Consider the following 27,676-nt stretch of genomic DNA (forward strand, 5'->3'; position numbering starts at 1 on the left):
CCCTTGTATCCGAGCATCCCAATGCTCCGCTTGCCTTTCTGCCTCTGCACACTGAGCAGATGTTCTCGCAGCGCTCTGCAGCAAGCCCCAGGTCTTTTTCATGTGTGGTTACAATTAATTTAAAATTCAGCCGTGTGCGTGAGGAGCTGGAAATATTACTGCGTGCTACCCTACTTTTCATGACATGCATTTCATCCGTAGCTGTTCTGCTTTGGATTTCACTGCAGCCTGAGCTGCGTGACATGGAGCTGGCTGTGTTCTTAGTGTGACCTCATCACCTCAGCTATGGGCGAGTGTTATCTGTGAGTTAAGTGACTGCAACCCTCCCGGTGTTGTTAAGTTTCATAAATGCAAGTCTGTGATGTTGCTCAAGATGCATTCCCCAAAATACTCGCCAACAAAATGGTTATTTTGGTGACAATTCATAATAGCAAGTTATAATTAGAGCAAAAATAACAGTCCTATTTTACGGCAGTTTCTATGCTGTCTCTTCTTCCTATCTGGTAAGCCTGGATTTTGTGGCTGCTTAACCATTGTGATGCATGTTTCTACATAGGCTGCCCATTCCTTGGGTGCTGCTGACATTGAAGTATTGAGGTATTTCTGAATTATTCTTTGCAGGGCGGTTCCTCTTTCGTTCTTTTCTGTCCTTCATGTTACATTTTCTCGTTTATTTAAGTCTCTGTTCCCTCCTGCCCCAAATGTCATGTTGCTGCTGTCCCAGCACAACCTTACCCAGAGCTCCTTCGCCCCTGCAGCCTCCTGCTGTAATGTGATGTGATTGAGGCATTCCCATACAAGCTGGGTGAGCCTTTGGTAACTCCTGGCCCTCCCTTCACCATGGCTTTCATTCATTGCTTCTGTAGGTTTTCAGATGCTTATTAAGCCCTGCGACAAGAGAATGTAATTAAGGCTTTGAGAATAGCTCCTGCTATCGAGATCCTTGGTGTCTACTGGGACATCAGTTCCTTGTTACTGGAAATCACAGCAAACAGAAATGCACTCATCTTCTTGCTAAAAGCCTTTCGTGGCCGGAGGGACGGTTCCCTGACTGCACTGTTGGGGCTGTAGCTCCTGGCACAGCCTGCTGAGCAGTGCTGCATCTCCTAAGTGTGCCGTTGCCATAGGGATCTGCCTTCCCTCCTCCTAAAAGGACTGCTGGCTCCTGGAGCCGGGTCAGCTTCCCTGCAAGGAGTGCTTATAGTGTCCATTACTCTCTCCTGCTCTGATCATTCCAGACTCCACCGCAAGCTGCAAACTGGTGTCGTTCCATAGTCTTTGCTTTCCCAAGTCTGCCCTGTGAGTTTGAGAAGCCAGGATTTCTGATGGCAGCAGCTTGAAGGAGTTGCTGTACCCTTGTGCCTTGTACTCTAGCAACACAATTGTTTCCTTTGTTTGCTGGTTTAAGTACACTGAATTAGCAGAAGGTGGTAACTGTATCCTAATTATAGGAAAAGATTCTAATTACAGACTGTAACAGCACTGAGTGTCCGATATCCACCCCAGAACCTCTTCGTGGAGAGGAAGCTGCGTGTTGGCTTCAGGGTGAGGTATTCAGTTCCTTGTGTTGTCATGAGTTGCCTAAAATTGCTTTTCTTAGCGCAGAGACAGGCTGGAGCTTTCAGTAGAGATGCTCCTGTGGTTTCCTTTGAGTTTTTTGGGAGCGATTCCTGCTCCTGCCTGTCTGCTTCTGTTTGCAGGGCTGGATGTGGAACGGGACTGGGGAACAAATGTGGTCAGAAAGCTCTCTGCTCTGGCTGGGTTATTGCATACCTCTGGGTGCAGCTGCCATGGAGGGCTGCTGCCATTCACCAAACACAGATACATCTGTCTTCAAGTCCTCAGTACTCATCAAGCCTTGCTGAATTCACATGGAGGTATCCAAAGCGTCACAGGCACAGATGGGCACATCGTACAGTTAAGTTACAAGGTGCATTTTATCTGGATTAGTCAAAGCTGCTTAAATGGCTGCAGAGCTGTGCCCTGTGCGGTAGGACAGCTGCATTGCCATCAGCTGCAGGGCTGAGGCGGGTCAGGAAGAGGGGTTGGGAAGTCAGGAGCATGCATTAAATGTCTTGGATCTGGATGAATATAGGGTAGGTTAGTTCAGCTGAGAGCATGGCTCAGACAGAAAGCAGTGCAAAATGACATAATTCACCTTTGGTGATATGGCCAAGTGCCATCACATCACTTAATGGCAAGTTCCTAAACCAGGAGAGGGCTTTGGCTAGCAGCAAGACCCATGAGCACAGATTTCATGCTCAGTTTCTGTGTTCTTTGGGTGACCTTGAGTGGGTTTTGTGTCTCGTGTTATCAGCCTCAGTGTTTTGTTTTGTCAAGCCGGGTGCCCACTATGGCAAAGCTTCGCTTCTTTGCGTTGAGGAAGGGCAATGCAGTATCTTCTGCCTCTTACCAGATGTTCATCCAGAGCTCTTCTCATAGAAGTTCATAGGCCATAGAATGGTTAAGCGCTCCCTCCTTGCCTGTGTGCAGTTATTCCGTGGTGGTGATATTTTGGACATTAGACATCCGTATTTTGCTCCTGTGAGTGTCTTTATTAGTAGCACATAAAAAATGCATATGCTAGAAAAGAATGAACTTAGAAAGCCGGTGGGTAAGTCATGTAATATTAATGACTGATTCTGTCTTGGCTGATACATGCTAGAGTAAATTTGTCTTCTAGGCTTCTCGGATGTAATTGAATTTTTATGGTTTTTTTTCCTAAAGAAACTTTTTCCTGTTCAGTTCCACTTGCAAAGCAAGCACTGAGCACCTGGGTGAAACAGATGTAGCCAGTCTTTAATGATGCCAGCATGGAAAAAGATTCCTTTTCTGTAATGTGGTTGCGTTTGTGCCTGTAAATAGGTCAGACAGAGTGATGTGCTGGAGTAGAGCAGAGGCACCGAGGGCAGACTGCACTAAAATGATGAGCTGAGGCAGTCAGGCTGTTTCCTGAAGTGCTATCGCTAGCTGGCATGGAGGGAGCAGGAAGGAAGGGGCTGTGAAAGGAGAAGTGTGGAGCAGGGAGGGATTCGTGGGACCGGGAGCCCCACGAAAATGGGTTGAGGGCTGCCAATGGGACCTCCTGCACCCCTTCTTCACTGGAACAGGTTGCCCAAGGAGGCTGTGGATGCCCCATCCCTGCAGGCATTCAAGGCCAGGCTGGATGTGGCTCTGGGCAGCCTGGGCTGCTGGTTGGTGACCTGCACACAGCAGGGGGTTGGAACTGGATGATCATTGTGGTCCTTTCCAACCCAGGCCATTCTGTGATTCCAGGCAGCATAAAGTCACTGTTCCATAGCATAACTGCACGTTAACCTCACCGAGATGAACCAAGCTGCTCTCCTCAGGTCCCGACGTGCCCCCTAAGGCAGGGTGGTGATGAGCATTGTTAGAGTGGGTGGAAGTTTTAGCCACGTGCCAGGCTGCAGAGAGATGGAGCTGGGAGCAGGCAGCAGGATGCCCGTGGTGCTGGGAGCAGTTGGCAGAGCTGATTGCACGGGGGTGGGGATGGATCTGCCCAGCGCTGCCTTCTCTGATGGTGTAGTGGGCAGAATATAAACTTCTTTAAAATACCTCAAATAGCTGTCAGCCACAAAATGGATGCAGTTTTGGAAGCCGTGACATTAATAGGTAGGAAACTCTGAGTGTGCTTTCATAAACAAATGTGATGACTTATTTGTGCCTCTCAGGAGCACACAGTGTAGCAGCCATGAATTTGTGACTGTCTGGAGCTGCCTGGCTTGTCAGTGATGTGATAAAGAGGCTGATAAAATGCTGCTGGAAGTCTGATGAATACCAGGAGGCAGCTTCCTTAGTTTCATGATCCACGTGCGATGAAATTTTGATGTTGGGAGCGTGAAGCCTTTTTTCTTAGTATGTAAATGCTAGTACTAGAGATGTTACCAATGGAGCTAGATTTCCTCTAAAACAGCTTAACCAGAGGAAAAAAAAAAATCCATTAAAGGCACATATTTACAGTGGGACTTGCAATTTACTCATTTAATTTCATATCCCAGGGCCACTGCACAGTGATTGCCCTTGTCAGTAAAGTACTGAATCATTTTTTATTAGTGTGAGTAATCTCTATTAGTGTGAGTTAACTCGGAATGATCCACATGTCAGCACTGGAGGTTGCTGAATCCACGTCTGGATGTGCCAGGATGCCATTCAAAATGGACGGTTGGCTGAATGCTTGGCAAAGGGGAGCTCTTGCGTTTCCTTCTAGGACCTGAACCTTTTGGAAAGAGGAGCAGCGTTTGAGGCACTGCTGCTGACCACGGCTGGGGATTGCTGATGTTGCAGTTCTGGTCCTGGCAGCCATTCTCCTTGCAGGTAGCATAGAATCACTTGCAGACTGGACACAGCAGAGGATTGGCCGCTTCTCTCCAGAGCGAAACCTTCTCTGACAAGCATGGAATCGGTGATTAATTTAAGCAAACAAAAGCTGTAGTACAGCTGCTTTTTGTGTACACTGTGAGAAAACTTTAAATAACCAACTCGCATACCAGATCCGTGTCGTAGTGTTTTACACATTAAAATAAGCTAAATACTAATAAACTAGAATCAGCATGTGTTGCTTTCGTTTGCATAATAGTGGCTGTAAGAGTGAAGTATTCTTAGCAATCAAAGAAATGACACCGAAGAGCTTAAAATACAGCTTTCAAGAGGATTGTTTTTCTCAGAATCATTAGGCTGCACTTGAAATAAGTCAGGAGTTCAGTAACGTGAAGGTGGTACAGCTCTGCCATGCATGCAGTGTGACTGAATCACCTTCTCTAAACGGAATCAGAAAGCTTTTTCCTTTTATAGCATGACGACAGCTGGGGCTCCTTATCGCAGCTATGCGTCAGGATCTGGGTAGGTTAAAAGTTGTTTCACTTTCCTGCACCATAAAGGAGCCTTGATGCTGTTCTTCCTTCCTTTAGGAGCGCTTTGGAGAAGCTACGTGATTGGAAGGCGTTGGGTGGAGGGCTTCAGTTGGAATTTTGCCACCGATTTAGAGCCTGGAACCTCTGTTAGTCCATCCCCTGTTCCCTTCAGTCTGTGTGTGGTGGCTGTAGTTGTGCTGGTTGTTGTTGTCTGCTGCAGATTCCCAGTGCTGCAGGCAAACCCAAGCACCTGTTTCCACAGCACTGAGGGCTCTCCGTCCGTCGTTGTCTGTGCATAAGTGAAAAAAATAGCTTTAATACATTGCAGAAGCATTGGGTGAGGTGTTTGAGCATGGCCGGGCTAGCCAGAAATAGCAATTAAAAGGAAAAAGGGCTCATACTTCAAAAAATATCTATTTTTGGTGTCTGTGTGCGAGTGCTGCAATGGAACTTGAATTTGTGCCTGCTCTGAGGCAGGTCTCTGCTTTGGGACAGTTTTTACCAGCAGCTTTTGAGCTTGTCTGAGACTTCCTTTCTTAGTTCCATCCTCCAGATTTTTGGAGGGACCGCAATGAAGAAAGGGAAGGTGTTGGGGTGTTGGAACTGCGCTGGGCAGGGCACAGGTTGGGCAGGGGGCTTCAGTAATTTTGATAAAGAAATGTCCTCACAGTGCATGGTGGTGGTTACAGAATATGGGCACACAACAATAACCTCTCTGTTATTCATTTAGCACTCGGAGGTCGTAACTGGTAAAGGGAAGAGAATCTTTGTGCAAATCTGCATGAAAACCAAAAGCAGTAATGCATGCACTTGAAGTGGAAGGGCGGCCTGTGTTTGAGGACACTTTGCTTTTCAAAACCATTGAAAAAAAGAAGTGTGTTGCAGTAGTGCTTCGAGGGGGCCTCTGCTTTGGCTGGGCTGTGCTCCTGAGGGTGGATTTGGGGGATGGGGAGGCAAACTAGTCCAGGCTGAATTGCTAAAGTGGTCATGGGACAATCATAGAATCATTAAAGTTGGAAAAGACCTTTAAGATCATCAAATCCAATTGTCAACCCACCATTACCATGACCAGTGAACCATGTCCTGCAGTGCCACACTGGAGAGGGACTTCAGAGAGGCTCTGGGGACATTCAAGGAGACACGAGGCTGTCCTAAGGGCCACTGGATGTCCCAGGACATTGGAACATCTGAGAGGCTCCAGGGGCATTCCATTAGATGTGGGAACGCAGGGGTGTCCAAAGAGACACAAGAACATAATGAGCCATAGGCAGGTCTGAGGAGCTCTGGGGGCACCCAAGTGTTTGCAGGGACATCTAAGGGCCACCAGGGATGTCCAGAGAGACATGGGGCCATCTGAGGGCCTCCCTGTGCCTCCTTGCCTTTAAGGATGAATGGTCCAGCCCTTGCAGCTCTCAGTGCACTTCTTCAGAATCTTGCTTCGTGCTGGTTGACTGGGGCATCTCCCATGAAGGAGATGTTAAGGCAGCTGGTGATTTTTGCCTTGCCCCAAGCAGAGGTGGCCTGGCATGCAGTGGTTTCCCCTTGGAGCAAACCCAGCTGTTAGCAGAGCTTGTTCCCTGGGCTTTGCCCACTGTCCCCACCAACAGCCGGCTCGTTCAGGGCTTCTGCCTCAGCCGTGGGCTCTGGGCAGGCTCTGTGTAGGGTTTGCCTGTTCTGATACAAGAACCAGTTCAGTGAGGACATACTTGGAGTGGTTATAGGGCTTTAAAAATCACTTTGCTTTCTAGAACAGCTTTCTGATAGGAAACAACAGCAATAAAACCCAACTGGTAAACCTCTTGTTACTGCAGCTTGTCCTTTCCCTGTTACCTGCCTGTGTGCCACTTCCCTGTTACCCTGCCAGGAAGCTGAGAGAGGCACTTTGTGTTAGATGTTTTTCCTTGGGTGTTGCACTGGGTGTTCTAGTGGACAGGAAGGCTGTTTTTCTCCCAGGAAGCCAATGCTCTGGAAATGCCCGGCTGCTGGAGATGCTCAGAGCACTGCTTCACTCAAGCTTGCATGTAAGCATATCACATCTATAAAAAATCTGGAGTATTGGTGCGCAGGAAAAGGTGCCAAAAACCCATTGTTTGCAGGTTATCCTATGTTACTAGATAATAATAATAAAGTGTTATTCTTGGATGCTCTTTAAATCCTTAAAAACTCCAGTATCTTGATGCTATTTCCCTTTGTTCTCCGCTGATTTGACTGGGCTCAGGAAGCTGCTCAGATTTGGGGCACTGATGAATGATACTCTGCCCAACTTGCGCGTCAGCAGACCACTAGGAGTATTGGTGTGGTTGGCTGAGGTTCAGGCAAATCAGTGTTCTATGGCTGAGTGCATGAATGTCACAGAAGCATTTCCAAGTGGCACGTTGTGTGATATAGGATGTAACTTCCTGATTTTTTTCTCTTGTTCCCCAATCAAGAATTTAACCCAGTTGCTATCAGCATAGCAATCATAGCATGTTTCATTAGACAGTCTTTTCTTAGAGGTTGCCCAAGGAGGCTGTGGATGCCGCATCCCTGGAGGCATCAAAGGCAGGCTGGATGTGGCTCTGGGCAGCCTGGGCTGCTGGTTGGTGACCTGCACACAGCAGGGGGTTGGAACTGGATGATCATTGTGATCCTTTTCAACCCAGGCCATTCTATGATTCTATGATCTTCACATATTTTAGTGTCATCCATAATGCTGCATTTACTCTCCAGTTCCTCCTGCCTCTCCAGCCCAGAACAGCATTCCAGAAGCAGAGCATGAGCAGCGTGTCCCCAAAGGCTGAGCATTCCACCAGCTGGTGACTGAGAGCTGCAATTTGGAGGTAGGCAGTTGGAGGCATTGCCAGGCGGCCTCGTCTGACCCCAGTGCTGCTCACACACTCTCAGAAAATCTTGAGTCACCTGTCACATCCATAAGTCATCGCCCATATGACTAATGCTATTTTCATTTGAAGGCTCTGGAACATGCAGTCTCAAAGGCAGATTCCCATGTGCCTTTGGAAGGATGAGAAGTCGGAATCAAGCTTACAATAGAAATTGTTTCTTGATGCATTAAATAAGTAGCTCAGCAACCGAAACAACATGCTTATATGGACAAAACCTTGAACTTGAGTAATTTCTGTTGATGGCATTCAGCTGCCGTGATGCCCTGAAGAATTAAGCCAGGCACTATTTAAACTGTCTTTCCTTTAATCTTTCCATGTCTAGAAGGGAGTTTTAATACGAAGGATTTGCAGCTTTGCCAGCTTAGCACCCAGCCTGTGATCTGTGTCTTTCCTGACCATACTTTGTGCCGTGCTGTGGTGCTATGCCAATCCCCAGCACGCAGTTTGCTCTTGGCAGCACTTTGCATCCCAGGCTCTGCTGATGGCCATTACTGGACATTCATAGTCCTGCTAAGAAGGTTTGCACATCACACAGCCTCGCCGTGCACATCTGTCCCAGTTAGAATGGCATTCTGACCTAGAGCTTCTCTTTAGGTGTTGGCACAATGGGGATGGGTTGGGGTTGAACTTGGTGATCTTAGAGGTCTTTCCCAGCCTCAATGATTCTGTGCTTTAGTCAAGACATTTTAAATCCCAGTTTATTTTTGAGTATTAGAGCTGTGCTGATTTTGTTTATGGTGCTGTTCCTTTGACTAGAGATGGACAAATGCTTTTCTTCCTCGGTTTGTTTTCTGTTGTTCTAAAGCCAAATGGATTTTTCACTTGGCTGGAGAGTGCCAGACCTGAAATACTGCATTCTTCGCCCATGTGTGCAGGTATGTGGTAAATACAGCACCTCTGGGTGAGGCCAGTCAGCTGGGGATGAATAATCATTTCATTCATCTGCCTTCTGTCATTAGTTTATCCCTGGTGGATAACAGGATTTCAAAGGAAGATATCACTGACTAGCTGAAACATTACAGATCCTTTTTCTGAATCTCCTTGAGTTACTTTAAAACAGCTCAGTAGCAGTGCACTGTCATTGAGAACAGTAGGCAGAAGTGGTGGGTTTGGGAATGTAATGACAAGCAGGAGGTCTCCTGTGCGGATGTTATTTCCTAATAAGCAAGAAGATGCATTAGTTTCTTATCACTAATTCAGGTAAGTGTTACTTCACGTATCGTGATAAGGCTGTAGGTATCTGAGGGCAAGTGTTTGACCTGACCCAGAGGAGGGTTGGTTGGGTGTTGTTGCACTTGGTTGTGTCCTCTGCTGTGAGTGGTCTGGGCCTGATAGGAAGTCTTGGGTCTGACTGGTTGCCCTCTTTTTATTTTATTTTATTTTTGGGCCTTGCTCGTTTTCTTGCTGGTGGAATCCAGTGGTGGCTGATATGTCAGTGTCTAGGACTTCAAGGCTTTGCTGAATTCAGTGCCAGCCTCAGCCTTATGAGCTTTGTCCTTATTGAAGGCCATCTGAAAAATGTGCTCTGAGAGCAGACTTCCAAACAAGCTTGAGAACCTTTACAAAAATCAAAGAATTTAATCTAATTTCCTGCTTTCTGCCCTTTGATACACAAACATACAAACATGCCAAATATTACAGAGCACAAGAATAGAGCCTCTTCACCAAAACAGGGATGGTATTTATGGGTGGTAGTATCTCCCTTTACTGCACTTTCAAACGATCCCTTCGTAGTGGATGGACTTTCCTAGATGTCGTGTTTTCATGCATTAGAATGAGGCGCTGGATTTAAATACTTCATTTTAAATGCTGATATTTGCTTTTCTTTGCAGAATATTGGCAGTGCACAGGATCTGGGGAGACGGGAGCACACAACAATGCTGCTGAAAGGAATCTGAGCCACAGAGCATGCTTTGTGCCACAGTTACCCAGGTATGCTTCAGCAGAGTGTTCTGAGCACCTCTAATGAGCCACAGTTGGCTGTGCTTGTTGCTCCATTACTTGTCATCCTGAGCCAAGGGGAATGTCTCAGAGCATAATTTTGGTCTAAGGCTGCTTTCATCCTTGCTCTGCCTGGGTGGCGTTTGCAGTTTGAAATCTTTCAGAGTCTTTAACGTATGCTTTAATTTAACCTGATTGCTATATTTCAGCTAGTTTTTCTTCAAATATTATACTGATTTGTGATGTAAAGAAGGCAGAGCACTTTAGTGTTTATTTTCACGTGTATTTTTGTTGATGCACTGAGAAGATGTGATAATAAGCCAATAAGCCAGGTACTGAACTACATATTGAGAAGTAGGGTTTTGAGTTTTGCTCCAGACTGCTGTTAGGAACTGCTGCAGTTAATCTGCTGGGCCTCAGAAGGCTAAAGCTGAGCAGAGGCATCCATCATTCCTCTGTACACCAGCGGTGAGGAACCAATGCAGATTTTTCAGGGTGTTTTTATGGTAAGCATGGAACTTTGTAGTGTTTTGCTTTTTGCAGGTTTAATATTGAAAATCTTCATTTAAGTGCAGCCCAGTGCCATGATTCTAATTACGTACTTGTGCTAAAGAAGGTGTTAAAGGGGTGAATACCTGCCTTGCACGATGGAGTCTGGGAGCTTTCAAAAGCAGATCTGTGATGGAAGTTCTGGCACTCACAGAGTTACAAAAACCAATAGTACTGGCTGTCTTAGAGCACTGAAAACTTAAAATAATGTATATTTAACACAAAACAAAACCCCACACTCACATGATTGTGAAGTGTTTCTGTGGAATAGAAGCTAACTGTTCTTTTAGCACCAGCTGGCAAGTGGGAGTAGAGAAACAAAGCAAACAACCAGCAGAGAAAAGCAGGAGGAACAATAGTGAGAGTCTGAAAAGTGACACATTAGGAGAGCAGCATGAAGAATAAGCAACTTGTGTCACAGGATGTTGTGCGTGGCAACAGGACTTTTGTCTTCAAGTGGACTTTAGTGTAATTGTAGCTCTTGCTTCCTGTATGAGATAGAGCTGTTGTATTCTGAATGCATTTTAATCTCTCCATCTAAATTGGCCTAATAATTAAAAAGAATTTGCTGAAGGAAACGATAGTGAAGTCTGTTGCTCCTGAAAGTGCTTCCTCTTGTTTTGCTGTCATAGAAACACGTGTAAAGGAAAGAGATTTGAAGATGAACTTTTTTAACCAGGTGCTGAATGCTGTCTACCAACTACTTTGTCGATGAAGGAAGAAACTGATTGGGAACTGAAGGCACCAACTAGTTCATAATCCTGTTCAACATGCGCAAAGGGGTGCCAAAGGACCCAGAAATAGCTGACCTGTTCTACAAAGATGATCCTGAAGAAATATTTGTGGGTTTACATGAAATCGGACATGGAAGTTTTGGAGCGGTTTACTTTGTAAGTATGATCCTTTACTCTTTTTTTTTTTTTTTGGAAGATAAAACCACGCTAAGGTTTTCAGGAAACATCCTTTCAGCTCTTAGTGCTTTGTGTGTATGAGCTTGTTCATTACACAGCTTGAAAATAAGTGTCTCCAGAGCACTCCTGAGCTCTTTGCTGTTGCAGCTGTACTTATAGTGGCAGCTAACTATAGGCGTAACACATCCAACCATACAGGTTGAGTATATGCTGTCTGGTGCTGTCAGATGCTGAAAGTTGAATCAAGGCAGCTGGAAATAAATTGGTCAAACTGGAATTACAAGACACACTGCTTGGTGCTCGTATGCTTGTAAATCGTTGCAAATAAATGTATCTAGTGAATTAATGATTCAAAATGCTTTTGGAGTTAAAAGCTACTTCTGTTAATGAATTGGTTTTGTTGCTGTTTGAGTAAAGACTTTGTGGAAGTAGCATCAAATTACTTTCAGGCTTCCTGAGTGATTTCTCTGCAAAGGGAAAGTCTTATGAGAAGTGGGAATTCAAGAGGGAAGCAGGTACTGTTTTGATTGATAGTCAAGGGAATTTAATGTGGAATAGTGCTTTTACAATTAGAGAGAAAGAAAGCCAAATCCAAGATACTGGACTTGGAAGTAATTATAATCCAGCCCTTATCAGTGAAAATTAAATAGAATTCAGTATCAAAAAATAGGTCAAACACGAATTATGGTTGCTGAGTAGCATGTCCTGACACTCCAGAAGATCAAGTGCACCAGAACTGAAAGTTTAGAATATCAGACATGAATGCAATTAGACAAATGCCCGCAAGACTGGAAGCTGTCACACTGTTCACTGGTTGTAGTTTTGTGCAGCAGTGGAGGTGTTGGCAGAACCAAAGGGGTTTTCTGCTATGGGGATCTTCAGCAGAAGGACACTTGTAGTTGTTGGGTGAGGTGACAGATAGGTGGAAGTGTAATATTAAGTGTACTGCATGCTAAGAGGGTGAGGTTGTGAAATTTACAAGGTATGTTGATCCACTCTGTAAGAAGAAGTGCTTTTCAGACAGGAGTAGGGGGAGATCCTGCTCACTGCATTTCCCAGATGAGGAAAAGGATGCGTGATGTGCTTTATGGCAGTGGTGAAGTAGTGAAGTTGTTTTCTTTGTCCTTCAGCTCCTCGTGCTTCTAGGGAAAGAGAGTGAGGAGTAGCAGAGATCTAATCTACCAAGCTGGCTTACAGGAGAAATCTTGCCATGGTTAGGTAGGAGACTTCTGTGGTTCCCCAGAACTTCTCTTCCTTCACCTCCTGTATACTTCATCAGCTCTGTGTTTGGAGAGTTGAGCTCAGTTCCTCCCTGGCTGATCATTATGTAGTATTTCTGAATACTGTGGGACTTTTATGCAGTTCAGTGCTGCTTCTCTGACAGAACTAAATACTGTGGGCAAGTTGGGCTATGAAGCATTTGACATCGACTTTTCAAGCCTACTTGAGTTCTGTGAGTTTGTATTTGAACAAGGTCATGAGGAGCCTTTTTTCCTACCAAGAAACCGGGAGAAGAGGAATATTCCTGCCAGGCCTAATAAAAAAAGAAAGAAAGCAGTGATGTTCAAATGTGTTGTGTCTCAGGCTCAAATTTTGCCATTCTGAAAATGGCAGATAGTCAAATAAAGCTGGTAAAGGACTTGGGGACTGTAACTTTGGTGACACTGGCAAAAGATTTTGGTTCTCCAGTGTGTTATTGCCAAGGCTGGGTGAGTTGCTTGAAAGAAGTACTTCTTAAAGCAACACCTCCATCCACAACTGAGAGAATGTGACAGCAGCTTAATGTGGCAGTTATACCCTTTAGCAAGAAATTGTGGCTGACATGAGAGATTGTATGCTCACCTGAAGAGATCTGGAGTTAGTGGCAGACAGGAATATTTGGAATTTTGCTTAGAACACCAGCATGAGCTCATCTGTGTGAGTGAAACACTGTGCTGAATGAGGACAGTGAGTGGCTCTTGAAACTTCTTAGCCAGAAGTTACTTGCTTCCAGCTTTTTCTGACTCGTTTGATGAGCAGTGTGTGCTGGAGCAGAGCAGCGTAAGTGTGTCAGCTCCCTTTAGTCATTGCTGTGCTCTCATGGTTCACCCAGTGCCATTTGTCTTTGAAGTCCCCGTATGCATCGTGAAATGGCTTTGATTAATGCATTACCTGAGAGCATAGTACTCAGCCTCGTGAGCAGCTGAAATGAGGGGTTACCACAGTTAGCTTTATTTTAAGCTTTTAACTGATGCTAATTTTTTGTCCTCAAAAGCGAGTGAGTGGTTAGGTTAGAGTACTGGGATTTCAGTACTCCTAAGTCTTAAAGGATTCCTTTAAGACTTAAAATGTTTGGTCCTTAACGTGCAGAAATGAAGGCAGTGCCATGCCAGGCAAGCAGAGCTCTTTCTAAAACTGAGTTCTCAGCCTCTGGTCAGCGTGCCTGTGTTGTACAGCTACAGACAAGTGTGATTTTTCTGCCCGAATGATATTTATTGTATGCTGGGACCTGGTGGCTGTGATATTAAAATACTAAACATATAACTAATCTGTAACACAGAATCTGTCAGTGTCCCATACCTTCCTTTGACATTTCTTCCTTTAAATTAGAAGAACCAGATGCCAGGTGAGTGTTCTCCTGAGCCTTCCCAGTGCTGCCCTGATATGAGATGGCAATGGCAAAGATGACCTGCAGTTCAGAGGCACTTCTTGTGACTGCTGACACTCACCTACTGCCTGATTTACTGTTGGCAAGGATCAGCTTAGCTTTGAGGTGTAAGTTATCCAGTGAAGATGGAAAGAAGAACTGGAGTCCTGCTGGGGCTGTGAAAACTTGTATGAGATGTCTCTACCGGTGGGATCACTTGCCCTGGAAGAGAGCTTGGGATAGCATTGGTTTCCATGCAGGGATCACATGAGCACAATGCTAGCACATATAGCAGCTCTGCTTTTTTTTGTTTGCTTTGGGCTGAAAGCAAATCCTACAGCCTGTCTGAGCACTGAGTTGTGTATCAGCTCTCTGACATACTTGTTTGAAGATGTGTGTTTTTGTATTACAATCCATCGTGTTTGGGTCTGGCAATTTTTCTTGCAAATGTAAATGTCCTGAGTTTTTTCTGTCCTGCTTTTAAAACTGATTTCACAATGGTTGTTTGGATGAGGTTTGCATTGATGTGAATAGCATGGCTCCATAATTTGACATCTGCTCAACCACCACCAGCAAAGAGCACGACTGTGTGAGGATTGCCTACATTAGGCGACCCAATTTCATGAGTGACGTGAATTACACGTTCCTTTTCTTGCTATAAATCCATTCCTGAAATCTTTATTTTGTGGTAACAGCCCAAGAACACCAAAATAATTTGCTTTATAACAACTGTGGCAGTAAGAGGAGGTCTGCTCCCCAACATGGGTTGTCTTCAGCTGTTGGAACATCCAAAGCCACCTTGCTTGAATGGTGTAGAAGTACATAAATCAATTGTTTGAAGAGCAGAGGTTTGGAAAAAGCCCAATATTGGATGAAACTGGACAAAAGTGACGTTAGACTCATTGATCTTTTTTGCCTGGTTTTTGGAACCAAAACGAGATGCTCTTTTTTTCGCTCTAGAGCAGAGAGTCTGAGTCATGTAGGCTTTGTCCAAAGATGATGCCGTTAAAATCGTTGTACAGCCTTTGCCTCAACATTGGAAATAATTGGAAATAATTTAAAAAAATGAACTGGAGAAGCTGCTAAGCAGAGGAGCAAACTAAGTAAAGCACGGGAGTTTTGCTTTTGCTTTTCTGGCAATGAGTTTGAGGGGAAAGGAGGAATGTTCAGTGAAGCAGTGATCCATCATTCTGCAGCCCTTACACATATAGGTGGTTAGCTACTGCTTTTAAGTACCTTAGGGCATAAGCCTGCCATAGTGCTTGAAAATTAGATTTCTGGTACTACAGGTATGGCAAAACATCCAAAATAATGGATGTCACTTAATTCAGCCTTTACTGCCTCAGGGACGTTGCCCAGATGACATGGTGGTTCTTCTCTCAGCAGTATGCATTTACCAAATTGTTGGGGTTTTCCCCACTTTATCCTGCACTCCAAATCCAGAAAAGTGGAAACAATTTGCAGTGGAAGGAAGGTTGCTTTCTTTTAATTGAGCTAAATTCCAGTTCGAAGCATCTCAAAACTGGAAGCTGAAGTACCTGTTTGACAGTGTCACTGCTGGCGTGGTTGGCTTTGGGTGACATTTTGTTGTGCCTTTTCATTTGTTTCTTTAGGAAATCTTTTAACCTAAAGCTGTTTTTACAGCAGTTTCAATCAAACTGTGTTCTGCACACTCACAGTATGTGTGATACTGGACCTCGGTTTGTGTGTTACTGAAGAGGTAGCAAGAGTAGTAAGGGATGAGGGAGGGCAGTGATTACAGAAAGATAAATAACGCCAGAAAAAAGTGATAAAATAGTTGTCTCATAAATCTTATCGTGATGCAGGTGTCTCTGAAATGCAGGAGCTTGCCAGGATGTGATACAGGGGAAGAAGGTCTGTGTTTGCTAAAGGCACAGCTCACTCCACGAGGAGGAAAAAAAAAAAGATATATTTTTTTCCTCTGAATTTCTTTTTCCTCCTGCAGGCTACGAATTCCCACACTAATGAGGTGGTGGCAGTCAAGAAGATGTCCTACAGCGGCAAGCAAACCAATGAGGTGAGGTGGTGCAGCCAGTTCTGATACAGCTGTACTGGAAAGCTGGTCAGTGAAATCAGCAGAGCAGCCTTGTGATGCTGTAGCTGTTGCTCACTTCCACAGGAAGCACAGAGGTTTGTAGAGGGAAAATGAATTGATGCAAATCTTGACAAATAGTTCAGTTTAAGAAAGCAAACAGGGATTCAGAATGCTTGCAGGGTGGTTATTTCTGTAATAAGTGCATTAATAACACCTGGGCTGCAGGAGCCATAACCACAACTCACTGAGGTGTCAAGGGAAGTGTAGAGCTGACCTGAAACACTGCTCTGGATTTATAATATAACATTTCATAGGCAGAGTATTTGGAATATCAGCCTCGCTTCAATTATTGCTTGTTAATTGCTGCTCTTATTTGCTGTTATTAGCAAACAGCCAACTGCTCCTGCCTGCAGCGTGTGCCGTAGCTGTTGTCTGCTTTGGGGCAGGTGAGCAGCTCATGGTGCTTAACAGTTGCAATGCTTTGAGTAAAATGTACTGCAAATAAATGAGGGGAAAAAAAACCTTTTCTTGTTCTCCAGTCAAACTGCAGCAGGGATGCAAAGCTTCAGAACAGTCATGCTTTTGCAACTACAGCAACTCTGGTCATCTTGCACCATAAAATTGCCTCTTGGCTGCTTTTCAGCCTTTTCTGCCATGCGTGGTACGTGAGAGCACGTAGGGGATTAACTGGGGAAATGTACCCATATCTTTTTGTTTTGTTTTTATTAGAAATGGCAGGATATCATCAAAGAAGTCAAGTTTCTGCAACAACTGAAGCACCCAAACACCATAGAATATAAGGGCTGTTACCTGAAGGAGCATACAGCATGGGTGAGTGGGGTGGTGTTCAGGGGCTCGGTGTGCAGAAGAATGCATGGCAGCCAGGCATCCAGTACATGCAGTGTCTTTGCGTGCAGCAGTATTCATCCATTGCTGCCCATTCTCTCTTTCATCTCAAGAAGCTTCCAGATATTTTAAAAGCAATGGATATTTAGGATGCTAGAAGAAGATCCCTGTTTCTCTATAGCAGATCTCTATTCAAACAGGTTAAAAAAATTAGTATGGAACATCCTCTATGGTGTCTCCTTATGAACTTCCCAATGTCTAAACCTTCTTTCCAACAATGTAGGATGTCTGTCATTGCTGGATTCTACTTGGAGCATTTTGTTTTGTTCACTGCTTACTGCAATTTCCTAAAACTTCACTTTTCACTTGCTTCTGCAATTCTGCAGCCATCCAAATAGCAGCAGTTTGTGGAGGAGTGTCCATCCTATTACTTAAATGTGTGCTTTTTTTTCTTGCAGTTGGTTATGGAGTACTGTTTAGGATCAGCTTCTGATTTGCTAGAAGGTGAGTTGTATGAAGTCTTCAGGTTTGTTTCTTCTAATGCCCCCTCTGAGCACAGTGGGGGAGGCTGTTTGCACAGAATGGTGTTTTACAGATGGTGGAGGCAGTTTGTCTGTACCACTCCATTCTGTAACCAGAATGCTTGTGTTTGTCATACTGTGGGTGAGCTGAGATTTTCCCAGAAGGCCAGTGCCACGTATAATTGGCACGCACGTTCACAAGTTGTAAAATGAAGATATAAAAGTTTACAGCTGGATGGCTGTAATTTGCACCTTCTCCATGACTGCCTGTTACCTGAATACCCACAATAAAAGCCCCGCCTTTCGGTTTGTAGGAATAACTACAGGTGACTGTAAATCAAAAGAGGGGTATGACGTCAAAGCTGAGGCCATGGCACCTGCAGAGGGATGGGAGTCTAAGCAGCAGCTTGTTAGAACTGTTACTCTTTGCAAGCCTTGTATTTTGTATCTAAGATACAGCCAGTCAAAGGCATATGCTGGTCTGATCCAGGGATCTAAGGAAGATGCTTTGGGGCATCTCTGTAGTATTCTTCAACTCTGTTTCTGCTAAGAAAGATGGGTTGGAAGGGGAAGTTTTCTTTGCTAAGGACTGAAGTTGTGTTTCAAATACAATGGCAAGCTGTGGTCAGACACATCACCTGGTGCTAGCAGTAACTGTTCCCTTAGCAGGACTGTGGTTTCACAAATGTAATACATACAAAGGATGTATGCAGACTCAAAGCTGCTATAGAAGATAAGTGTGATGAAGGTGGTGCCAACCTCGTAGCTTGCAAAATGGGAGGATTTCCTCTTTAGAAACATTCTCAGGAAAAGATCACACTGTACATTCTTACGTTTTCTCCTGCATTTTTTCCATAGTTCACAAGAAACCACTTCAGGAAGTGGAGATTGCTGCCATCACCCACGGTGCCTTGCAGGGGCTGGCCTACCTGCACTCTCACTGTAAGATACACAGGTAAGGCTGCTGCTGGATGTCCTTCGAGTTACACTGGCTGAGTCTGAAAATCACTTTGCTCTGTCTAAGCAGCTTTGTTAAGGTTCCCCTGCTAGAATTTCCTCCAGTGTATTGACAAGCCCACCCAATACCAGGGTAGATTTATAAATAAAAGCTATTGGATGTAAGGAATATATTCCTTCTGAAATAATTCCATGTGGTTATAGTCCAGTGCTAATTCTCTTTCATGTTAGCAATTTTCTCTGCAGACCTTGGTAACAAAGTGTACACTTCCATGTCAGCAGTAAGCATGGACAGGAAAAAACACAGTGTAAATCCATCAACTATAGTGGTGTGGTAGAGCTAGACTACTTTTAAGACTTGACATCTTAAGAATTTTTTACATGTGAGTAAGTAAAACTTTATGCTTCCAGAAATCAGCTGCTGAAAGCATAAGACAAGGCTGAAACTGCCTTAGGAGAAATAAGAGCATGCACAGGAGGATTCATAGCTGATCACTGATGCCAGCTCCTAGATCTGTCTTTCCAGCAGTTTTGAGTTTTCTACAACCATCTGTCAATGCTGTTGCATGATCCCATTTAGTGTTTTTGTGCTACTGTGAGTACTGCTGCTGTTCTGTATCAAGGAGTTGCTGTGGAAGTGATGAGAGCTACGTGAAAGCAATGCAAGTGAGGAGTCAGTGGGATGAAGCAGCTCGAGACCAATTTATGGGGTTAAAAGCCTCTCTGTAGTCTGCTGGCAAGCTTTAGGCAGAAAATTTACATTGCTGAGGCAATGAGAAATTTAGAGTAATTATTATTTGTCACATACATGAGGTTATTAAAACAGGCTTAGGGGAAATATTAAGCTAGATGTGAATACCAGTTCATAAAATTAAAGTGAAACAATTCCTGATTAACCCTGGGCATATATGCACTTGTGCATAAGAATGCCTGTTCTGAAAGTCTTTGCATACAGTCAAAATGTATTAAATTCTTCTCTGTAGTAAATGACTGCCTGTATGGGCACTACGAGAATTATTTTTTTAGTGGTAGTCATTAGGACTTCTTAAAATGGCATAATAAGTATACTGAACCTCAGTTCTCTGAACTGTCCATTAACATGCCTATTGCCTGGCAAGGACAGAGATGGATTATTTCTCTTTCAACATGGAAAAAGTTGTTTCACAGTTGCAGAGCGACAGTGAGGAAGGTTAGCGTCATGGTTTTATGTCAGTATCATGCAGATCTTTCCTTTCTGACTGGCTTCCATCCAAAGGCCACTCTGGTTCCCTCCCAGAAAAGAGGACCAGCAAGAGGATTCTGATAGTGCCGTATCCAAAACAGGAGAGGTGAAAGGTAATGAAGCTGGGAAATGGCAGTCTAGTGGGAGGAGTGCTGTGCTGATGTGCCCGGCTGCAGGTAGCTGTGCCTGGAGCAATCCCTGCTCGGTGTGTGTGGGCACTGGGGCGAGAGAGCAGGTGATGGGGGAGCTGGGACCAACGCTGGCGGCTGGTGCCTTGGTTTCCCTGCCTCACAGCCTGCGAGGCAAAACGTGACCTGGTCTGGAGGGACACCTGGTGGAGATGCAGGAAAAGGCATCTGCCCTGCCTCTGAAGTACTTCTTGGTCTGTGCCTGCAAACACAAGACATTCTTCATGCTTCTGCTACGGAAGTGATGGATCCGTAGATCCAAAACGTGAAGGTGTGTCAGGACTCGTCTGAGCAGCACACGTGCCAAAAACGTGGGCATGTTGGTTTTGAAGCAGAGCTGCCCTGGAGCAGAGCCCAGCTGTGTTGCTGAAGCATTGTAAGACAGTGCCTACCTATAGCTCACGGTCCTACAGCAGTGCTGTCCTGTGTGCTGCCCTTTGCAGACAAAGGCATCTCACCAGTGCCTGTTTGCATGGTTGCAAGACGTAGACTTTCAGCTGCCTGTTCCTCTGGGCCTGCAGGGATGCTCAGTTTGTGTTTGATGCACAAGTTGCTGTGCTTCAACTAGAATAATTCAGCATACACTCCTGCTCTACAGCAAATACAAGGTAGCTTTGCTGTGCTTCTGATTTGCCCAAGTAGCTTGCTAGGACAGCAAAGAGACATTCCAGACTGTGGTACCCGCAGCCTGGCTGAGCAATTCTTACATGTATTCCATTTATGTTGAGGGTCTGTTTTTGCAAAAGCAAAGATCTGAAGTGCTGCCATGGAAAGGCTGCTCTGCCGTACCTGGTGTACAACCTGCTTATTGAAGTTCTGTATCAGAGTTTGAAAGAACTTCACCGTGTCCTGATTGTTCTCCCTTCTTAATAGCTGATGGCTGCGAGAATAAGTATTTCAAGTATAACAGGCCAGAAATCACAGGGTTTTTAACTGAAGTTAGTCCTCTGTACATTTGCATAGAACTGTTGCCAGGTGTTTTAGGTTAACTCCATTTGCATATCTTTTCTTGGCATTTAATGGGCAGTTAATTTGTAATTAACCCACTTACGGCTGGATTGAAAAATTCATGGTGCCAAAGCTGTTGCAAAGATCTGGGGTTTTTGTATTGCAGTACAAAATGCATCAATTGTCTGAGACTTGCAGGAAGGTAAGGGACCTGAGGGCATTTAAACAATGAAAACAGCACTCCTGGTACCTCTCACATCTGCTTATTAGGGTGAATCTCTTTGATTTCTTTTTCAAACCTCAGCTTTGCAGCCATGGCCCATCTCCTCATCATACATCCCATATCACACTTCTTGGGTGCAGTCAGGTTTCCATTCCAAGTCAAGTCAGGTATGTGATCTTTGTCTAGCTTTCTGTAAGACCAGACTTCAGATATTTTCAGGGATGCTTTTAATGTCTGTTTAATTGAGAACAGGCTGCTGGCCTTCGCTGTGTCTGTGAGTTTTGGAAGTTGTTCTGCTGTAACCAGAAGTGTACTTTTTCTTTCCTTTTTACTTTCTTTAAGGGACATTAAAGCTGGAAATATTCTTCTAACAGAACCGGGTCAAGTAAAGCTAGCTGATTTTGGGTCTGCATCTATAGTCTCCCCTGCCAATTCCTTTGTAGGAACACCTTACTGGTGAGTAAAGCCTGGGGTACTTCACTCTAAGTCTTCTCTCATGTTTCCAGCACTTCATAATCTGGAAATACTATCTGGCACAAAAACTACATTAATCAAACAGTGTTTTTTGTTTACAATTCCTGTGTCCAGGAAATGGTTCTTTCTCAGTACCCATGAGAAGAGACTGATTGTGCAGAGCTTCGAAATGGCACCAGTTCATTTTCTGGCTGTTGTAATACTTTTGGCTTAGAAACAGTTAATGTTTGCCATAGTAATGGAGCTAAGGCAACCATACAGAGTAAAAGGGAGTTCTGTTAATCCGTGCCTGCAGACTGGAAGTCAGATAGCCGTGTGGATTCTGTGTTTGAAGAGACTTGCTTAAAAGTCACTTGAGTCGCTTTACATTCCTAACTAACATGGGGAACCAGCATAGCTTTACACTGCACTTATTTTGTGCTGGACACCCCATGCCCTGATGGGAGGTTATGTATCACCCAACTTCTGAACAAGTTTGTTTGGCAAGAAGCTTCATCTTTGAAGAACAAGACCTGCAAGGCTGAATTCCTGCAGGCTGGGCCTGCTGCTTGTTTGCCCTCTACTTACCTCTTTATCCTGTGCCTCTGGATTTCCCTCTTCTTTCCATAGCCACACTCAAGGCTGCATCTGCCTGCAGGAAAATTCTCCTGGTGTGCCAATGGAAAACCTGCCATCCCTGGTGAGGGTACAGGTGATGGCTTTAGGACTTCCCCAGCCCCTGCGGTCTGCCTGCAGGTACAAGGCCTTTGAGGCTGCTTCCCCATGTGCCAGCATGTTGTGCTAATAGTGAGGTGATCAGGTTGACCTCTTCTTTTCTTCTCTTAAACTGTCTTTTGGAAGAGTAGCTCATGCAGGTAAGCACTGTTTTGTTTCAGTGTGGTTTTACTGAGCTCCCTGCTGACTGTTCTGGTTCGCTGCGCTGCTGAAGCTGATGGAGCCATCTCATTTTTAAGCTGTGTGCTGGGAGTCACTTTTTTTGTATCTTCTGACCTGTGTGTTTTGCACTGTGCTTGGTAGGATGGCACCAGAGGTGATCCTTGCTATGGATGAAGGACAGTACGATGGGAAGGTGGATGTCTGGTCTCTTGGGATCACATGTATTGAGTTAGGTGAGTAAATGCTTTGCAACTGAAATGAATAATCACTGCATTTAATATTTAATAATATTTAATAATCATTAGAGGGCTGTTGAATTTTGTTTTGGATAACATTTTGTTCTGGACAGCTGTTGACACTGTAGAGCAGCATGCACCAAAGGTACCAGATAATGTGTTTTGACTTGTTTGGATAAGAAATTCAAGGAAGATAGAGACTACATTTTACAGGACTGTTTTGTGAATATTGAGCCCCTTTCCAGGCTCTGCTAAACTATCTTTCAGTTTCCAAACCGGTGCTTATTCTACGGGTACTTAAGCCAGGCTTCATTCAATGACAACCAGGATGTTGCGCCTATGGAGGCTGGGCTCCATATAATGACAAATATTTTGTTCCATGGAACCTTCGTAGAACTCTTCCTGTGCCCATGTAATTGTTCAGATTGATGCTTCAATCTGGCACAAGTGTGTTCTCAGCATATCATCAAAGACATGGCCAGTCTTAGGGACTGTAGGTGTTTGCCAGGCACGGATCACCACTCATTTCCCTGAGCTCACTCTGTGTATTAGGAAGAGCCTCACACTGAAAATAGCAACTGTGCTCATGAGTAATACCAGACTCGTGAACTCGAGGCGTTGCTAAGAACAGTGGAAGTAAAGCTCTGTGTTCAAATTGCTGCACCTTGAGGCAGTTTTTATGTAGGAATTCTAGATACTTAAACTTACAGACTGATTAAATGTGACGTGGGAAGATGCACAATGGCCATAAGCCAGTCGTTTGTACAGGCAGGTTTAGTGCAGCTCACAAGAAATGTGTGGTCAAACATGAACACGAGTGGAAAAATACTTCATGGGTTGGAGTGAGAGAGAAGCAAACTTCCAGTATTTCTGCTGAAGTCTTAGAAACGTCTCTTCCTACTTTATATCATCTGTCCCCTGCTGTTCTGCTGTGGAACAAAGTGCTGCTATTTTTATTTTTGCTCCCAGAGAAGAGGGAACGATGGCTGGTAGTCTGTTTTGGTTGGTTGGTTTGTTTGTTTTTTACTAACTGAGTTTTGAGAAGACTGGAGCAACTATTATGCCAAGGGAATCAGTGTCCTAAGAAGTTTGTGTTAGATGAGACCTGCTTTTAGCTTTCAACTCTTCCTATTATTTCCCCAATCTGGAAAAAAAATAAATGAATCTTCAGTCTCACCTAAAAGTTTATGACATGAATCGATGTGGACAGGTTCTGTGCACGGGAAGAAAAGGGTTTGCACTGCAAGGGGCAGAAGATGCACATGGGTACTGCCTGAAGGAAAGGTAGATGGGATAGCAGATAACAGCAGATCCGTGCACTTCAAGTTTGGATATTGACATTGCATGTGCTTCTCAAGGAGGAGATCTCAGTGTCAGTAGATCCCGTGCTTCCTATGCAGGCTTTCAGTCTTAGTAGAATTTATGTGCAGCTTTTCAGTCAAGAACTATTAAACTGAGAGCTGTGTGTGATTCCATATCTGAGCATGGAGTTGGTCTGAAGGGGCAGAGATCTCTTGATGAGCACCACTTGGCTTTCTGTGATGTCTTAATTCCTTGGATAGCTACAAGTAGTGTTTAAAGACAAGAAAATGCAGTGGTTTGTGTGCATGCTGCATGACAAGTGATTGCTCCCATCTGACCTGAGGTGAACTTCAAAAACGCTGGCATTGCTGGATGGCTGGCACAGCTCACACAGCAGGGCAGGTGGGCTCTTCCCAATTTCGGGGTGAAGTCTGCCGTGTTGTTAGGGAGCTGTTGGGCTGTGTCCTCTTGGGCTGGGAAGAAGTTGGGTGAGGAGGAGCTAAGGGCACATCTGGCTGTGAATATGGCAGATTGTCTGGCTTCCATGGGGGACAGCCAGTGACAAAGGAAGGGGGCAGCCACTCTTTTCCTGAAGCATAGATGCCCTATTTTGGGCAGCTCCTGCTTTTTTTTACCATAGCAGATCAGCTGTGGAACGTTGCACTTAACGTAAAATGTACTGGAAGCTCTTCCTTGTGATTTGCATCCTGCTCTTTGGATTTCATTATCCCATCTACAAGTGAGTAACAGCTTTCCTCGAGTGGTTGTCCTGGGCTAACCTAGAAGATTAAAATAATTGGCCTAGATATGATGACAGCAGTAATGAGCTATTGATTTAACAGCAATACTCTGCTCATACTTCCATATCTTTCTCCTTTTCTTTCCAGACTGCCTTATCACACCTTTCTCTTCTCTTTCTAGCTGAAAGGAAGCCTCCGCTTTTCAACATGAATGCAATGAGTGCCTTATATCACATAGCCCAGAACGATTCCCCTACCTTACAGTCGAACGAATGGTAAGAGAGCAATTACCAGGTGGTTTTTTTTGGCTGTGCGTGGCTCAAGTCTGACAAGAAAAGCGTTTGTTGCAGTGGAGTGGTTTGACTGTGTTCCTGAATAATGCTCCCGTGTAGGCAGGCTCAGTTTTGACCTTCTGTCACTTTGGCTGTGCTACAATCGAAACGTGTGGAGGTGTTAATTATGGGGCTGTAGATGCAGCAGGAATTAAAATATTCTTGGATGCACTAAGCCAGCCTTAGCTCAGCATTAGCAACGTTTCCAGCTGCAAAAGAGCTCTGACAGAAGAACTGTTAGCATTGTAATGCAGCAGAAATATGGAGGAAGGAAGGGGAGATGCTGCTGAGGTAATTAGATACTTTTTTTTTCGGTGAGCAATTTCAAAAGTCCACAGAGCTCCGTGCCCAGTAACTGCTCCCCATGCTACAGGCTTGTGTACCAGAATCTAAGCTTTAATACAACAGTGTTTTGTTAATGGTCTGAGAGTAAAGGCATTACTCCATGTCTTGCTCTGTTTACTCAGGAGTGGAATGTAGCCATGGAATGATGCTTGGCAGGCTCTGCAGATGGCTGGGTACAATAGCTCCTGGGGAGGTGTGAAATTCCCCGTTACTCTTAGCCATTTAAGTAGCATAATTATTTCATTCTGATCATTTTAACAAAGCCACTCCGCGTCAGTTTCCTTACCTCATCATCTCTCTTTTGGCCATTTTTCAAGATTCAACAAAATTGGTCTCATATCTGCACACCAATACTTGGATCCTTCCGTGCGAATTTGCAATGCAGAATAGAAACAACTTGTGAATACAGTGCAAGAATCAGTACTCTTGATTGCAGACTGTTTATGTCACCTGTTTGCTCTCCGTGCCTTAGAGCACAAGGAGCAAGCAAGGTGCCTTTTCTGCTGCTTTTGGGTTCAGGAGGCACCTAGAAGGTTAGTTTTCCTCTTGCAGGCTGTAATACAAGCTCACAGCCTGAAGTTTTGCTGAGCTAAGTGTGCAGCAGGATGCTTTCCTGAGTCAGTGCTGCAAGTGGTAGGAAGCATCTACAAGTTGGGTCATTCCACCAGCAAGCTTAACGAGTGCATTTCCAGAGATGCTGCAGATTTCAGTGTCATCTGATTTTAAGTAGTTGAGGTAATGCTGAGAACACAGGCTGGTACACAGAGCTCTTACAGGTTTTCATCTTGTGGTTGGGGTTAATGGTTTGTCCATGTTTGTATCCACAGTATTTATTGCTGAAAGAACTGGTGGGATCAATGTAGGTTTTGGAGAAGTGCAGTGTTAATGTTTGTGCCCTAGAGCTTGAGAACAAAGCAGTCAGGATGTGTCTATTTCAGATCTTAAGCTTGTTTTTCATGTTGAACTTTTTAATTTACAGGTCAGACTCCTTTAGGGGATTTGTTGATTACTGCTTACAGAAAATACCTCAGGAAAGGCCATCATCAGCAGATCTACTACGGGTAAATTTTCAACTCTCTTTCAGAAATTTGGGGGAAAAAATATTGTTTGTTTAACCCCAAACCAATTCTAGTGATGGTGCATAGTGATGGTGATATTTACCCTTTCCAAAACACTGTTGCTTTTGCTCTGTATTGGAAGTGTTTTGGGTTTCATTTAAGTACCTTTGAAATGCTAAAGGATACCTGTGCTTATTGGCCTGCCTGCCATGGGTTGAATCTGGAATTCTCTGCTGGAATAAGTCTGCATTTTACACATTGGTTGGACCAGATGTATTTAATTGCTGTAAAGTGAAAGATTTGCAGAAGCCCTGCACTTGGTGCTGGTACAAGGCTGAGTTTCTGCCTGTCCTTAAAGGTTGGGAATTCTTTGTCTTTTCTCTGCATTCGTCTTCCTAAAATCTCCCATCAAACTCTTACTAAGATAAGAGTTATTTTTCTGGGTGCAATTTCAGTGAGGCTTAAGTCACTCTCTGTGGAATCAACAAGAAAACCTGAAAAGCCATTTTAATTGCCACTCACAACCCAGACTTCACCGTCCTCTGTGAGCTGCATGGGCAAATCTTGGAAATACTTTGAGAATTATATTCCATGAGATCAGAGGATTAGGACCTTAATAAAGTTTTGCAGATATTGGCTGATTATTTAAAGAAATGTGAGTGTTAAAGAGATGGGGTGACCACTCTGAGCACAACTGATGCGTGGGGTGCCCAGAAGTGGCACGTCTCGTCCTTTGCCGGTGTGATGCAGGAAGATTATCTCAACCTTTTTTCCTCATGTAATGGTAATTTCAGCATGATTAGTTCTTTATCTGTCTATACCTTTTCGATCTATTTGCAGCTTTCCTGCTCAGTGGCAGCTCAGCTCTTTCTGTTTGTCCTGATCGTGTAAATCATTCTTTTGGGCTTTTCTGATCTTATTTGGTTGTTTTTGTCCTGACTGGGCAGGCATTTCTGGCACTAAGGTGTGTCTGATGGCATGCTGCCCCAGCTGTGGTTGCATAGGAGAGGTTGGCCAGGCTGTGCTGTGCTGCACCAGGGGGGCTTGGGCTGTGTTGGCTGCTGCCTCGTTCAGAGATCTCAGCACATGCACTGGTTGGTGCCACCTGTCCATCTCTCGTATTATTACTTAACAAACACATTCTGCATCTTTTTCTATTGTGGATTTCCAACCATTACACTTTTCAACTTCTCTGTGCGGTGTTAAAAGTTAGGGTAAAAACAGCACTCATAGGTTAGGCCTAAGTTAACTTCCCTCCTCTTGTAAACAACCAAAAGTCACTTATATCCCTTCCACAGTTTCCATGCTGAACCCAAACAGTTAGAACGTTTGTTTTGGGAAGTGCAGGCTCCTGCAGGCTTGTCATTGCTGTGAGCATATGGAGCAGGACCTGTGCTGGGATCGATGTGTCCTCAACTTGTCAGGGTCCTGGCAGGGAACCACACACCCAGCACTGTTTCTGAAGCCATCACTTTCATTTCTTCCCAAACCATTTATTATTCCAAAAGCTTTGCCTTTGGAATATTTAAGAGCAACCTTCCTTTCAGTGGTAGGGATGTGTGTAGTCCTGTC

The 27,676-nt window shown here is 44.4% G+C and overlaps 1 protein-coding gene across 2 annotated transcripts in view; it reads left to right on the forward strand.

Annotated features, from left to right (window-relative positions):
* Positions 1 to 7,587: 7,587 nt before the first annotated feature.
* The window catches only part of LOC100545343 (serine/threonine-protein kinase TAO3), a 32,774-nt gene continuing 12,685 nt past the window's right edge, over positions 7,588 to 27,676 (forward strand). The window contains exons 1-11 of one of the 2 annotated variants that reach the window (XM_019621166.2): positions 7,588 to 7,690; positions 9,586 to 9,685; positions 10,876 to 11,133; positions 15,747 to 15,818; positions 16,566 to 16,667; positions 17,141 to 17,186; positions 18,062 to 18,158; positions 21,084 to 21,197; positions 22,233 to 22,324; positions 24,551 to 24,644; positions 26,026 to 26,107. In XM_019621166.2, coding sequence (XP_019476711.1) covers positions 11,014 to 11,133; positions 15,747 to 15,818; positions 16,566 to 16,667; positions 17,141 to 17,186; positions 18,062 to 18,158; positions 21,084 to 21,197; positions 22,233 to 22,324; positions 24,551 to 24,644; positions 26,026 to 26,107 — 819 coding nt within the window. In that variant the 5' untranslated portion in view covers positions 7,588 to 7,690; positions 9,586 to 9,685; positions 10,876 to 11,013. The remainder of the gene's footprint in view (positions 7,691 to 9,585; positions 9,686 to 10,875; positions 11,134 to 15,746; positions 15,819 to 16,565; positions 16,668 to 17,140; positions 17,187 to 18,061; positions 18,159 to 21,083; positions 21,198 to 22,232; positions 22,325 to 24,550; positions 24,645 to 26,025; positions 26,108 to 27,676) is intronic. The other variant, XM_010720460.3, reaches the window with a different exon arrangement.

Source organism: Meleagris gallopavo, chromosome 17, assembly GCF_000146605.3.
Source record: "Meleagris gallopavo isolate NT-WF06-2002-E0010 breed Aviagen turkey brand Nicholas breeding stock chromosome 17, Turkey_5.1, whole genome shotgun sequence".
NCBI lineage: Eukaryota > Metazoa > Chordata > Aves > Galliformes > Phasianidae > Meleagris > Meleagris gallopavo.